This window comes from Amphiura filiformis, chromosome 7 (genome assembly GCF_039555335.1).
Source record: "Amphiura filiformis chromosome 7, Afil_fr2py, whole genome shotgun sequence".
Taxonomy (NCBI): Eukaryota; Metazoa; Echinodermata; class Ophiuroidea; order Amphilepidida; family Amphiuridae; genus Amphiura; species Amphiura filiformis.
This window is the reverse complement of record NC_092634.1, coordinates 63,866,642-63,882,669: the sequence shown is the minus strand read 5'-3', so window position 1 is coordinate 63,882,669 and position 16,028 is coordinate 63,866,642. Positions and strand designations below refer to the sequence as shown.

General features: G+C 36.6%; 1 protein-coding gene across 1 annotated transcript; it reads left to right on the top strand.

Moving 5' to 3' along the window:
• Window positions 1-1,129: 1,129 nt before the first annotated feature.
• Window positions 1,130-7,136, top strand: LOC140157460 (uncharacterized). Its single transcript, XM_072180663.1, has 3 exons — window positions 1,130-1,518; window positions 3,556-3,738; window positions 4,120-7,136. Exons 1-3 carry the CDS (start codon window positions 1,374-1,376, stop codon window positions 4,719-4,721), a joined length of 930 nt encoding a protein of 309 aa, XP_072036764.1. The 5' UTR covers window positions 1,130-1,373; the 3' UTR covers window positions 4,722-7,136.
• Window positions 7,137-16,028: the final 8,892 nt, after the last annotated feature.

Here is a 16,028-nt window from a genome sequence, read left to right as displayed (position 1 = left end):
TCAATATCAAATTCTCTCTACTTCCATGCCCATAAATTCCTCATTCAAGGGCGCTAACTTCCTATTTAACTTTATTCCATACCCCACAATACAAACATAATTACATTTTTGCGGGTTGAAAATGTACCCCTTAATTTCATGAAGTACTTGAAATAGAATTCACAATATTTCATGTCATTTTCATGCCACATACAAAACAAAATGGAATGTGCAATGAATAATAAATAACTTTAAACAAAAAATATTTGCTGTTGTTTGTTTTTTGTTTGTTTGTTTGTTTGTATTGGTTGGTTAATATATCAAGGTTGCTGCATGGTTCGTTAGCTTTGCTTGGTTTATATTTTTTATCAGCCAATGTGGTGATCATCTTTTTATGTTAAATTTGAGTAATTCTAAGATTACATAGAATTGCGCCAAATATGTGCAAGGTAATCTCTTAAGGCCTTTATTTATAATTGTGGTATTATCAGGTAGTAGACATCCGGAACAGTCTGTCTCACATGAAAGTAAAAGAAAAGATGCAAGTTCCTGATGCTCAGATGAACAACTATTTTCACGACATCAAATATTTGGTTACCGACCTGGAGAACCGTCATCCATGTTTGAAAGGCGACACAATTATAACTCTTTTGAATAAAGGCAAGTTAGTACCGTAATAGACCAAATTAGCACCCGTCTCTCATTTACCGAATCTGTCTTCCTTCTGGCATCCCCGGCAGCCACGTTTGCCAGAAAATTGGGGTTAAACACACTCTCATGGTGTATAAGGTCGGTTGCCGGGGGAGGGGCAAAGTTCAAAATATTTCCGGTACTGCGCACAATTGGAATCATGCCCCCGAAAAAAAAGTGTTAACGTTTTTACACCAATATATTTACGCCTCTACTGTAAAATTGCATCTGCTGACATCCGTCCAATTTACTCATGTTTATGAACAATGTGGTTTATTTCAAAAATTTAATTGTAATATTTTGTCCTTAAACTTTAACTTTGATTAGTCATACAATGTATTATACTTCCCCGAAGAGCAGTTGAGAAGGAGACTATGGCTACCATTCAGCACCTTATTTTCCATTTGTTTTAAACAGTAATTTGTATTGTTTCATGTAAATATTTTGAACGCATAGATACATCGATCAGATGTGACAGCTGATATGATACAAAGAGCCATGAGACCTCTGACAGATGGATTAGAACAGGCACTTGTACAGGCACTTCAACAACAAACCAGAGATTTGCAGCATTGCTTTGGAGAACGCGTCAAAGACCTTATGCTAATGATAGATGAAGGAAAAACAGAGGAGCTGAAGCACTTCAACAACAAACCAGAGATCTGCAGCATGTCATCGAAGAACACATTCAAGACCTGAAGCTGATGGTAGAAGGAGGGTATTCAAGGGGAGCAGAAGCACTTCAACAGCAAACCAGAGATTTGGAGAGTTGCATTAGACAGACGGTACAAGAAGAAACAGAAGCTGCTGTGAGGAGACTGCAAATAAAGCTGACTCCTGATGCAAACAGTAAGAATTTATCGACAAGATTTATTGCAGGTTTTATTCGCACAGTACAAAAATGTGAATGGGGGATGTGTAAATTTCATAGACGTTGGTGGTCAAAATAACAATAACATGGTGTGCGTAATCCCGTTTATCTCCAGATTGCACAAACAAATTTAGCAACAATTTGCAATCGTAAAGAGGGTGTTTTTAGCTTTACCCCCATAAATAGTCATTGATATCAATCACAAACTTCTGGAGACAAATATAAATTATCACTTGCACATTATTTGCTTGGATATATATGCAGTATGTATAGGTGGATTTTTTTACCGGAAGTATAATTTAGCTTTATCAAATGGGGTTATATTATTAATGTAGTATTAGTGTTATTAATTTTCCAGTGTTTTTTTTTTTTCAACAATAATTGCAATTACACAAGTGTATAAACACAACATTGCATGTATTTTCATCTGTCATCACACCTTCACACAAAAATGAGCCTTTCGTCAGAGAAATCGATCTGGTGTCCTAATCAGATGAACAGATCAAATAACTTCGTATTTCTTTGTCTTTAGTAACTCAATTAACATTTAAATTTACGAGGCTTTTGTCACTCCCTTGTGCCCAATAGGGTTTCCTGGGTACCCTTTTTGGAAACCACAGTCGAGGTTACTCTTGATCATTTACTTTCAAGAAAAACGACTCAATTTTCTTGATTATGTCACAAACAATGAATGCACTATCGACTTCATTGTGAAGGCGTACATAGAGACTCATGGCACAGTGGTAAAATTTTTGGCTTTGGTGCAGGCCGATGATCAATTTTCTATGTTCTATGTTCCCGGTGAAGGAACATGTGTTAACAAAATATATAGTTCGAAATTTGAGCTACGAATGACAATGATTAAGTGCTTACAGCTTTTCAGTGATTTTTGATATCATGCAATATTATGTTGAAGTTTTAAAAGATAAAACTTTGCATTCCCATTTCTTAGAAACATTCTAAAAACATTAATGTGTGTGAGAAACTTTTTAGCCAGCTAGGATTCTTTATGCAATAATTCTTTATGCAATAATTATATCAACATTAACGAAAAAAGAAGATATTTACAAGTACCGAGCATCATCTTACATGCAAGCTTTCATTTTCAATAGCGTGCAGTTTTTCAAATTTGAACAAGCCTAATTAAACACGTTTAAAAATGTTGTGCCAGAAAAATATTGTTTAAAAAGAACAAAATTGTGTATTCACCGAACAAAATATAAACCCCGTTGAGCACCATTAGTGCGCATTGTGTTGTACTCGAATGATCTTTCTTTCAAACTTGGAATGAAGTGAATTGACGCATGCGTTATGTAATCGCTCATTTCTTCGCAGTCAGTCAACCGATTCAAATGAAATTAGCGTGTAAGATATATAATACAATGGGCTACACGCTGCTTTACAATTTTTTGATTCTAATGCCTATTTCTCGACTTACGTTCAAATTTATTCACCCGGAATTTTTTTCTGGGCACCCTGTATAACGCCATTTTTACCTTGCCTACTCACGCTGCTGAGAATCGCGTTTATCATCAGTGTTTTTACAATTTTTCGATTCTGATGCCTATTTCTCGACTTATGTCCAAATTAATTCACCCGGTATTTTTCTGGGACACCCTGTATAACGCCATTTTGCCTTGCCTACTCACGCTGCTGAGAATCGCGTTTATCATCAGTGTTTTTACAATTTTTCGATTCTGATGCCTATTTCTCGACTTATGTCCAAATTTATTCACCCGGTATTTTCTCTGAGACACACTGTATAACGCCAATTTTGCCTTGACTCCTCACGTTGCTGAGAATCGCGTTTACCATCAGTAGCCTATCCAGCGGGTGTGTAGAGCGGCGGGGCAGGGAGCAGAGGGCAGAGTACATCCATGAAACAAATGAAAGAGAACAGTGCCCCTCTGACATGAAATGAAAGAAAAATGGGAAAGGCAAAGGAAAATAAAAAGGGACAAGGAGCCCGTTTTCCACCAAAATTCACTCACTTTTATTTCCTCTAATGACTACAGATCCTGTAGCTGGAAGCCGTTCCTGTTCAACGCCGCTCATGTCAGCGTATGTTCGTGGTGAAAATGTAAGCGTGATAGAACAACAGACGATTGTCAAAGAAGACCAGCAAATTCAAACAGGAGGCAATTACCAAGCACAGACTATGGTGATTCAGGTTGGCAGAGAAACAGATCAGGATACAAGTAGGCACCTAGATTTACCATTATTTCAAATGCTCAAGTAATTAACAGATGCTGTTGGAAGTAAATTTAATCTGAACAACCATAGCTTTACCACACATACCTATTTGACGGAACAAATAACGTTATTGACGGTCATATCCCTTGTAAGTTGAATCAGCGTGATAAACCCGGTCTGCGTATCCATCCATGTATCGAATAATAGAAACACATTATCGATAGTAGTGTAAATCATTTACCATACCCACGTTCAGCTCACGTGATTATTCTCCTGTTAATATAGTACATGTACTAAATGTAGTATCTGCAAGTATTAACTTAACTTGATTAATTCATTTCTAACATTTTTTGATTCTTTCTTTTATTTATATTCTTTGTTTGAAGGTGCCGTTCTCGGCTTAGAAATGATTAGAAAGCAGTTAATGGAAGAATACCGTGAAACTAGAGGTAAGCTGCCTCTGCTACCTGGTATGCCAGAAGAGTTTGCTAGGATGGAAGATATATTTGTCGACCTGGAAATCATCGAAGAAGATAAGAAACCTTCTGGAGCTATATGTAAAAAACTTAACTCGTACGTTGACCTTGTATGTATTGAACGAAATGAGGAAAATAGTGAAGGTATAGAAGAAATAGAATTGGTAAAACGCATCCTAGTAAAGGGAAATCCAGGGGCTGGGAAATCAACCACAATATCCAAACTAGCATATGATTGGGCATGTAACAAACAAGACTCACCTATGTCAAAGTTTGACTTAGTGTTTGTTATTACAGTAAATGAGATTGATACCGACACAGACCTTATTGGTGTCATTCGAGAGCAGTTATTATCAAAGGTTTCTAGACAGAGTCTTGAAGAACTAATCCAATCAATGCTAGTTCGGTGGCTATTTTGCTTGATGGATACGACGAGGCCACCATCCATTTTGATCGTTGTAAAGATATTAGAAATGTGTTATGTAGCAAATGGTTGGCTGGAGCGTGTGTAATTGTGACCACTCGGCCCAATCTAGTCGGCAAATTTTGTCAAAAGTATGGCGCATATCTTCAAATTGAAATAATTGGATTCTCATGGAAAGCTCGAGAAAAGTACGTGAATAAGTTTCTACAACTTAGGGGAAAAGAGGAGGAGAAAGATAAGGAGGAGGATTGTGATGATGTTAAAACCTTCCTAGATACACTTCGGTTGAAGTCACAGTCCCTTGGAGCACTCTCAGCTATTCCCATTATTCTATCCATGTTGTGTTTGATTTGGACGACAATGAAAGAACTACCTATCAGTGTAACAGCACTCTACAAATATGTCCTCATGCACCTAGCAAAACATCAATATGCAAAAACTACTGAAGATGATCTTGATGAATCAGTCATTCATGATTGGATGGACAATGTTGTCTCCCATATTGGCGAAATAGCTATAATTGCACTATTTGAGGATAGATTAGTATTTAAAGCGAATGAATTTCAGAAACAGCATCTTGCAGATGCTTGTACACTGGGTGTAGTGATCAAAGAAAGAAAAAGGTCTGGAACTAAATTAGCATACAATGTTACTTTTTTACATAAAACATTTCAAGAAATGTGTTGCTTCATACTTTGCAAATCTGGTCGATAAAGACAGAGAGACATTCATGACGTATTTAGAACGGATACAACACAACAATATATTCGAAATGGAATATTGTTTACGGTTTGCATGTGGATGGAGTGTACAGGCTGCTGAGTTCATCATACCGCATGTTGTACAACTTATGAGCGAGCGTGGCAGGATGAGATATCGGGACGGTCGTATTCGTAGTATTTATGGCAACGAGTGTCAACAAATTCCCCTTTTTCTGCTCTATGAGGCTGAAATGAATACACAAGCAGGAAGATGTCTCAATCTTCATGGGTTAATGAAACCTTTGTATGATACTGTTGTTACTAACGAAAGTGATCATCTACGAGCACATCCATTACCAGAGTTTGAAGAAGTACTTAATCACTATATAATGATGCAAAACAACATTATACCTGTTTGGATGATATTAGAGAACTAGCATTTGAAATTCAAGTTGAAAATTGGTCTCTATTTTTTCAGGAACAAAGCGAACATTTCCTTTGCGCTTTGTCAAAGTTATCTGCTCTACGCTTGATGCATTTTCATCAGGCTTTGCTTGAGATAACATCATTTTTTAACCACCTCATTGAACGACACTTTGCTCCAAACTCACTTGTAGAATTATGGCTCCATGGTGTTTGTTATGATGCAGAGTCATTTGGATTGTTTTCATCGTCCTTGCCATGTCTCACGAAACTGAAGCTAACAGATGTAAAGATACTTAGGGGAGTTCCTGCAGACACTTCATATCCAGCACTAAAAGAACTACACATTGAACCACATGTTGATATTCGTGCTGCAAATCCAATACTGTGTAGAAACCAAATCCATGGGTTTCAACTTGAACAATCGGTTTCTTCCGAAGCTTGTATACCATTAGAAACAATGCAAGTTAGTTATATCCCATTGGATGACGTATGCAAGTTACTTAAGGCAATAAAATATATGCCACATCTGAGACGGTTAGCTTTAACACGCGTAATGATTTTTGCAGGAAAACCAGAAGATTGGGTGAAGGGATTCAATGAGCTAGCTAAAGCATTACCGAATATGCAAAGATGCAAATGCAAAACCAAGAGTGCTTCTGATCTAGAGTTGCATTCACATAGTGTTCACGATGTTCAACTTGAAGAAATAGATTTATCATGTAATAGAATAGGTCACTCAATTGAAAACTTTGTACGTGCATGTATGTATATGCCACACTTGAATTCTCTCAAGTTAAGTGGTGCCCGTTTGGAACCTCAGCATTGTGAGGTTCTCTTCGATGGTTTGATTGAGATAGGCCGCAAAAGAGACCAGAATGAGTTACCATTAGAAGTCCTAGACTTATCAATGAATAGGTAGGTGATTCAGTGGGTAAACTTAATCAAGCATACATGTACATGACTCATTTGAAATCACTTGACTTGAAGCGTACGGAAATGACCCCATCCCAATGTGCTGTATTATTTAATGGGTTAAACATAGCAGGCAAGGCACGCGAATGTGGGTTAGTACTAGAAGTCCTAAACCTATCGAGGAACAATTTGGGTGATTCTGTGGGTAAACTTGCTGAAGCATATACCTACATGCCTCGTTTGAAATCACTTGACTTGGCAGGGTACGACGATCAATCCATGCCAATGTGTTTTATTGATTGATGGGTTAATAACAGTAGTCAAGGCAGGTGTCTGCGGAGTTTCATTAGAAGCCTTGAACCTATCAGAGAACGAATTAGGTGATTCTGTGGGTAAACTTGCTGAAGCACACATGTACATGACTCGTTTGAAATCACTTGATTTGAACAGAACAAATTGAATCCATACCAATGCGCTTTTATTGTTTGATGGCTTAATAGTAGCTGGCAAGGCACTAGAATGTGGGTTAGAGCTAGAAGTCCTAGACCTATCATGGAACGAATTAGGTGGTTCCGTGGGTAAACTTACTCAGGTGTATACCTATGCGCCTCGATTGAAATCACTCGTCTTGTTGGATACGAAGCTTAATCCATCGCAATGTACCGTGTTATTTGATGGGTTTATTGCAGCAGGTAAAATGTTAGCACATCAGAGTGATAAAACGCGACCTGATCAACCAAGTCCATCACTTGGAGGTTGGAAGATCAAAACATTGTCATTAACCACAAATGAAATCGGCGAATCCATTGACAGGTTCTGTGAAGCAATCAGATACATGCCTAATCTTGAAGTCCTTAATTTACCTTATGATCTGGGCAAAGGCGCAGAAAAAAAAAAAGATAAGAGCTGTTCTGGAGCAAGAAAATGTCCACTATAGAAAAGGAACATTCCGATTATATACCTATTGGTAGAATGGAATCGGGACATGCGTAGATATAAAGCACTTCACGGTCAAGCTCCATCCGACATCATTGATATGCTTCAAATTCGAGTTACGCAAAGGCAGCTTAGATCATCATGCTCAGATGGTACCTCTCTTGTTGAGCCCAGAACACAATGTGTATCTTTTGGTGACCGAGCTTTTGCTGCCTATGCTCCCAGATTGTGGAATAAACTACCAGGTCAAATCAAAAATTGTACTTTTGAACAGTTTAAGAAGTTCCTGAAGAGCCACCTATTTCAAGATGCTTATCAGCAGTAGCTTTTGAGCTAATGGGCGCTGTTGAACATTTTGAAATGATTTTGGCGCGATGACATAAATGTAACTGATTGATTGATTGATTGATTGAATCCAACTCAAATGTGCTGTATTACTTGGTGAAGTTCATAAAAGAGGCAAACATGTTAGCACATCGATGCTAACACCAGTTCTACTGTTTTGAAAAAGAAATTAAACAGGAAAATATTAGTCTCCATATTATGTTCATTCATTCATATTTTCATTCATATTTTATTTTGCCGCAGAAGGAAAGAGGGAGAAGAAAAAAATGCTAAAAAATAATATGAAACAAACATGGCAAACAATTAATAATATTATTGGACGAGGAAAGAAACAATCTGCACAGAGCAAATTTAAAGCTGAAGATGGCAGTTCTATTACCAATCCAATATGAATATCAAATCAGTTCAATGACTTTTTCGTAAACGTAGGCCCTAAGCTTGCATCAAGTATCCAAAACACAGGAAAGCAATATTTCGCTTAACTCAGTGAGAACAAGACCAGTAGTATGTATATGAAGCCTATTGTTGAATCACAACATTATAAAAAATAATTGATAAATTCGACATAAACAAAGGTGGAGGCCATGACAATATTGGCAATCTAATCATTAAAAAAGTGTGTAATAAAATTGATAAACCTCTTAATATGATATTTAATTTGTCTATATATACTGGGATTGTTCCTGATAAATTAAAAATAGCAAAGGTCATACCATTATACAAAAAAGATGATGCTGAGGCATTCTCAAACTATCGTCCAGTTTCTCTCCTACCGTGTTTCTCAAAAAATTCTTGAAAGGTTGGTTTTTAACAGATGTACGGATATTACATTGACAATAAGCGAATCCTTAACCCCAAACAATTTGGCTTTCGGTCAAGACATTCGACCTTTATGGCTATAGAGCAAATGGTAGACAAAGTTACTGCAGCAGTTGAAAGAAACGAAACGACTATTGGAATATCTCTTTGATACAATCGATCATAACATACTCTTACATACATTAGAACACCATGGCTATCGTGGTATTGTGTTAGAATGGTTCAGAAATTATCTAAGCAACAGAAAACGATATGTTTATTATAATTCTTATGAATTAGAATCACACGATATTATACGTGGTGTCCCACAAGGATCAATCCTGTGTCCACTTCTATTTATACTCTGTGTCAATGATATAACCAATGCATCTAAAGTACTCGAATTCGTCCTTTTTGCAGACGATACCACCATTTTATACTCCCATAAAAACGTAGAACACCAGACAAACCTTGTTAATGAAGAATTAAAGGAATTAAAGGAAGTAAGCAATTGGTTTAAAGCTAAAAAATTGTCAATTAATGCTACCAAAACAAACTACATGATACTTGGCACACCCAAATTGACATCGATGAATCAAGACCTGCAAATCACACTAGATCATACGACTTTAAACAGAGTGCATCAAACTAAATTCCTTGCTGTACTAATAGACGAATGTCTCACTTGGAAATGTCACATAGATTGTGTATCTAGAACAATTTCAAGAAATGTCGGTGTCATGAATAAATTGAAACATTTTGTTCCAAATCGTATTTTATTTACACTTTATTGTACGTTAATATTGCCTTATTTGAATTATGGAGTACTTTTGTATGGGGTAATACATGTAAAACTTACTTAAATAAAATTCAAAAATGGGCTATAAGAACGGTGGCAAACGGTCACTATAGAGACCACACAGCGCCATTGTTTGCTAATTATAACATATTAAAAGTTGAAGATATGTACACACTTGAATTAGGTACATTCATGTACAGGCACTCTATAAATGAGCTGCCCTGTTCATTTGATAATTATTTTACCAAACGTTCTGACATACATAACTACAAGACACGATATGTAAATGACCTAAATCTAACCAAAAATAAGAAAGTCTTTTCTGATCATGTCATACGTACAAGAGGTCCCATTCTGTGGAATTCTTTAGATAAAAATCTGAAAGCTTCAACATTCATATCTGTTAAACATTTCCGCAATCAATTCAAAACAAAACTTATCTCTAAATATAATTAATGTTATCCGTGAGCTCTCCCCCTTCCCTTGTCTTTTGGTTATGTTATGTGATGTTGATTTATTTTGTTAATTTCATTTGATTTTAGGGAAATGCTAACTTTCAGACCTTTTTTGGCTTCCAGCCTTTTCCTCCATATGTACTGTGTTTGAATATATTATTTTTTATGTAATGTCTTTGATTTTTATGGAAATAAAATATGAATGAATGAAAAGATGAAATTATTCAAACTGATTTGGAAGAAACACATTCCTATTAAAGAAAAGGAAAATTCAAAGCTTACATGACTTGTGATAGAAGAGACAAATTCAATTAGAAAATGGAAGAAATGAAACTATTATTATAAATAATATAGACACCGTGTAGTCTATTGAGTATAAAAATCCATCTGTAGTAAAGGTGTTCCATCATGGACCATCCTCCGAGTCCCATCATTCTCCCGGTGTACCCTACCTGTAGTTTACAACACTACATCCACGTATGACAAATAAACCATGCCAACTATTCATTGTATATAGACCACTTGACATCACTGTTTATCAACAAAGGCGAGGGACTCGTTTATCGATATGCTTGAACGAGCCGCTACACTGTTCAATGGCTTTCTTGTACTATATGAAATGTGGCGGGCGATTTAAAATGCACGTGCCCTTAGCAAACTACGATGCGTACGCACACTGCAGGGCAAAGAACATTGTCATAATTCGCGCGCATACTGCCGGGCAATGACGTCACATGCCAAGTGGTCTATAGGAATCCTGGTTCTAGAGCCGTGACAACAAACAAATCTTTGATTAACACACATTTACGCCAACTAATTTAGGCCAGGCTATAGTCGGACGTCTTGTGGGCGATTTTACTTTGGGACAGACCAATTTATCAACAAAGGACTGATCTATCGATATGCTTGAACGAACCGCTACACTGATGAATGGCTTTCTTGTACTATATGAAATGTGGCGGGCGATTTAAAATGCACGTGCCCTGAACAAACTACGATGCGTACGCACACTACAGAGCAAAGAACAATGGAAATTGCCATAATTCGCGCGCATACTGAAGTCACATGTCAAGTGGTCTATAAATCTGGCATCTACCCAAGAAATTAAATGCATAATTTTTGAAACTTAATATTTATTTACTTCGTATCTGTCTCCATTTAGTTAAATATCTATAAAATATACCAGCGTCTTTCGCAGCGGCTATATTTTTTCCGCGGCAAAAACGAGGTGGTGTAAATCGTACAAAAAGCTATTCTTCCCACAACAAAAACGTGCTTTTCTCGCACATTTGAGCCAAAGACCCCTCTTAGCATCACTCTACTTATATTTTATATTCTAAGGTGTTGAAATAAGTCGATTTTGATATAAAAATCAATTTCTTATATTTTGTATGCCAAATGTATTAACCTATATGCCAACACGTCCCTGTCATCCACTGTCATTTTAAATATTTGTGAAAAAAGTTGTTCACTTTACTATCATGCAATATTTGTGCAATAGCTTTATGTTTGTGCTATACATTTGTGTTTAGTTATTAACATTGCTTGTACTTTGCTGTAATATTATCATAACTATACATGTATCTTGTTTGGCTAAACTAGAAAACCTACAGAGTTTGGTCCTCAGACAGTTTTAATAAATAAATAGATAAAGAATTAAATGATATTTTCTTTGTTTTATTGACTTCCTTTACCTCCTATATAATGTTTCACAATGTCGACTGCGGAAGATTTCTGCACTTTAGTCATTAGTTTCACGATTAACATTTGTCAGTGGCGGCACCGTTTAACGTAGTTATGTCAGTCTGTAGTTATTAGTAAAAAGGTCAAAGCTCACAATTTGAGCTCTGCATGGTTAAAAAAAGGAATTCGCCCATGCATATCTTGAATATGGTTGCTATCTGCGTTCTTCAATTTAGAATTCCCCTTTTCATGTTGTTTTTGTTAGGAATTTACAGTGCATACCAATCCTAGAGAAATAAAAAAAAGATAAAAAGACATCGCCGTGCCGCCACTGATGGTTTTTGTTTTCCTTTGTCAGAAATACCTCATACGGTTATGGAGATTCTTCTGTCACTCACACGGAGACATAATCCTTTTGTTCCCAGTGACGTCGCTAAACTTTTGCAATCGAGGAGACTGCCGCATGCATGGGTTATAACCAGGGGGGATCCAACGCCCTGCCTCCACCTGCACCCACTGGTTGTTCGGAGCAATATAAACATACCATACTGCAGTTACTGTCCGTTTTCCTATGCACAATACACAGTGCTCTCACCATTGACGCGTGACCTCAACAAATGATGTATGTTGGGAGAATGGACACTTGCTTAGTTAACATCACTGTGTGAAAAATAACCAGCCAATATTTTATTTATTCTCCAAAACTTCTAGCAAATATATTTCTCTAACATGACCTAAAATTACAGCTAGGTTAGATGTTCAGAAATGGTCGCACTTTTGTAAAATATGAGTGAGGGCAAGGCATAGCTAGCCAACTCCCCGTGTTAATTGAATGGAGATTTGACCGAAAATATTGGTATCGGACCGCTCACTTCTGAAGGATGCCACAAAAAAACGGTAAAAGCTACATTTAAATTATTCTAAATAGGTTCTAGAAAATAAAGTTTTGTAACATGTCCTAAATTTTTTGCTAATTTAGATGTTTGCAGAGGGTCGCACTTTTGTGTTTTAGGAAGGATATGTAAACGACAGATAACACCAAAAATATGAAGAAATTATTTCCAAACCGTGTTAAGTCAACAATCATTATGTTGCTCATTTTGAAGAATGCTGGTTAACAAAAAGCAGGTCTTTGTCTCATTTCGTGAACAATGGTACACATACCATTGTTTCCTTTCGTTTCCTTTATAATCGGTTACCCAACTGAAGCTGTAATACCAGCTTTATTGCGATGTCGCACATTGAAAACAGACACTTGTACACAACCAGAGAAGATCTGATTTAATCAGTTGAGCTGCTTCAATAATGAGTGTTATCTTGGTTTAATAGCTTTTAATGGGGGTTTTTAAGTCCTGCAAAGGTCGAGATGAATTCTACTGTAGACATGACTGCATCATGCCCAACCACTAGTCCTACCGGTGCAGAGGTCGACCGGCGGTTGGGTTTAGAAGCCATCCCTTATCAAACATGTCTCTGATCAAACATGTCAAAGATTGCTCAATAATTATACCGATTTACTCTCTATAGTTATGTTACCGTAGCATAAACTCTACTACTAAAAACAGGTGAAATAACAATAATCTTAAAGTTACCCATACCCGGCAAGAATGCAAGGTAACGAAATGTGTCTTTTAAGCAACTTTGTATTATCTTTTCCGGCGATAAATCTTTTTAAAATTTCGTTTTCGAATAAATATAAGAATCTATACGTTATTAGTGGTATTTGACAGAAGAGAAGAGATAATGATAAGGCCTTAAAAAGTACAAAGGTTACAATAACCATAATGCTATAATTTTGCAATATACCAAAAGCGTCATAATATATCGTAGGCGAAGAGGTCGGTGGACATTTTCTTTCAATGTGGTTATGCCAAACAGGATTTCCTGAGAGAGACTTCAAGATATTATCGATATATTGTTCCTTTTCTCTGTATAAAGCATGGTAAGTATCTTGTTCAGTTATTCAAAAAGTCCACAGCAGATGCAAGCTTTACTGAAAACTTGGACTAAATAAGAATTACTATTACAGTGATTGTCAGAAACAACATTTTCAAATTCTCAAATTTGGGTGCTGCATCCGAAAGGCGTATTTTTAAATGTACCAATTCTGCAAATATCATCTGTTTTAGTTCAAATTTTTATACTGTTTATACAGAATAAAGATCCAACACAAAATCACATGTCGCTTTTGTTCCTTTTAAAAATACGCCTTTCGAATGTAACCATCACCGACTGCCTGACAGTCTCTCTAACATTATAACAGACTTGGCATTAAGTATGAAATATTTCTTCACGAAAAGTGCCAAGACTAGTCTGAAAGGGTCTGCAAAAACCGCACGGGCTAGATACTAATTGGGGTGTGTCAGGAGATGGTGTAAAATAGTTGTTTGATAGAAAATGTGCTTTCCATGAGTTTACATTATGGTGCTCATAATAGTGAATTTGTCTACAATAGCGGATTTAAGGACTCTGAACTTGAGATTTGAGGGGGACACAATTTCGGACTTTATGCAACATCGTTCTGTTATTATCAAATTTATTGGGGTTTTAGGTGATATTTCCCTTAATTTCCTGAACTTCGTCAGCAATTGGCATTAGTCAGAGTTGAAAATACACATGACTATTATTGTTAATATTGCTCTTTGTTTTATTGTGCTGTTTTGTTTCGTGTTTTTTTATTTTGTTTTTGTGTTTTTGATATGACAAAATGAGTACCTCGTGCAAACGGTTAGTTAGTTACGACCTAACACGAGCAGAAACCGGTATACATTTGTGCAATAAGCAATTGAAATTTGACCCTAGCTTTGCTCCAAAGCCAACCTATAAAAATGAAAACCATGCCATATGCCCTCTGACACTAATAGTAAAGACCAGCTGCTCGCCTGGCGGCTCGGTGAGTGGACTTTCGCGGTTGGTGGGTTTTGTAGACCAATATCTTAGGTAGACAGTGATCTTTACTGCATAGTGGTCCTACTTACTTGTTGGTGACTTATGTAGTTTGCCTATAGTGAGTACTGCTGGGAGTGGTATTATTTTTTTACAGAATGGTCTGAACCAGGCAGGATTGGCCTATATACATTTTCTTTACTAATACTAGTCACTTGCTTGGGTTTATTTACTTGGCGATCACTGGATCTTCAAAGGTACTGCAAGGGCTCTGATCAAGAGCCAATTTAACCCGTGACCAAGTGAGGCGTTTTTGTAACACGTCTAACGAAGATAAAAAAGTACCAACATCACAATGACGTCATAACCTATGTTGTCACACTGGTTGAAGTTTTAGCAGGAAATCGACCAAAACCTCGAAAATCCTGCGGTTTATTGATAATCTTGAATTTTGACAAAACTACAGCACCTCAAGTCTTGATTTTTGCAGGGTATGTTAGTTTACTCAAGTACATAACAATCGTGTAAAAACAGAATTTTGAAAAAATATTGAGGGCGTCCTCCTCAGCAAATGTTATAATATAGCTTTAAAGTCTAATTGCAGTTGACATTTTATTCATACTCTCCTTTTCCTTTCACAACGGACTTCTACAGTTTACTTTGGAGCGGCAGAATAAAATAAAACACGGCCCAAGTCAAAGCATAGCTTCTTGTTATTCATTTTCATATACTCCCTTATTCGTCGAGGATAGATTTTATGATCGTATGTTTCTGCCCTTATCTTAGGATATCTAAAATCATCACTTGCTAAATTACCAAACGGTTAAAGTGCAATTGTCTTTATAGAGTGTTTCAACAAAAATAGCATTGACTTTTTCTTAACAACGTGTTGGCTAAAGCTTCCCCATCCCTTTGGTGGAAATGCACCAGGAGAGCAGGGGTAAGTTGAGTCACTTTATATTTTGTATCATTCTACACAGAGGAAATATCCTAGTTGATAACTACAACAGTTGACTTGGATAAGATACCATAAGAGTCTAGACATTTTACCAACCGGAAACGTTTTTTTTAATTGCAATGTGGCTCACCTTATTTGTGGCGCGGGGTAAGTTGAGCGAGTGGTGCAGGTAACCCACCATAATAACTAATTATTCTGATAGCATGGAGGTTTGAAGATCACAACATTGGGGTTACTGAAAAAAATGAAATAGGTGAATCTGTTGACAAGTTACGTCAGGCAATCAGATATATGCCTAATCTGACAAAGCTATATTTGGATGGTTATAAGCTGACGAAGAGGGAAAGACAAAGATAAGGACTGTTCTGGAGCAAAACAAATATCCACTATTCAAAGGAATAAAGTGTTGAAGTTAATAGGTGTTTATGCATGATAATGTACATATTTTATGCATTGAATGATACAACTCCAAAGTAATGTATTATTTGATTAATTT

What these genes read in the sequence shown, in the direction of transcription:
- LOC140157460 (XM_072180663.1), top strand. Translation starts at nt 1,374, where the DNA reads ATGGTAGAAGGAGGGTATTCAAGGGGAGCAGAAGCACTTCAACAGCAA. An exon ending in GCTGACTCCTGATGCAAACA is followed by an intron (nt 1,519 to 3,555) that starts GTAAGAATTTAT and finishes TAATGACTACAG; the next exon opens with ATCCTGTAGCTGGAAGCCGT. An exon ending in AGAAACAGATCAGGATACAA is followed by an intron (nt 3,739 to 4,119) that starts GTAGGCACCTAG and finishes CTTTGTTTGAAG; the next exon opens with GTGCCGTTCTCGGCTTAGAA.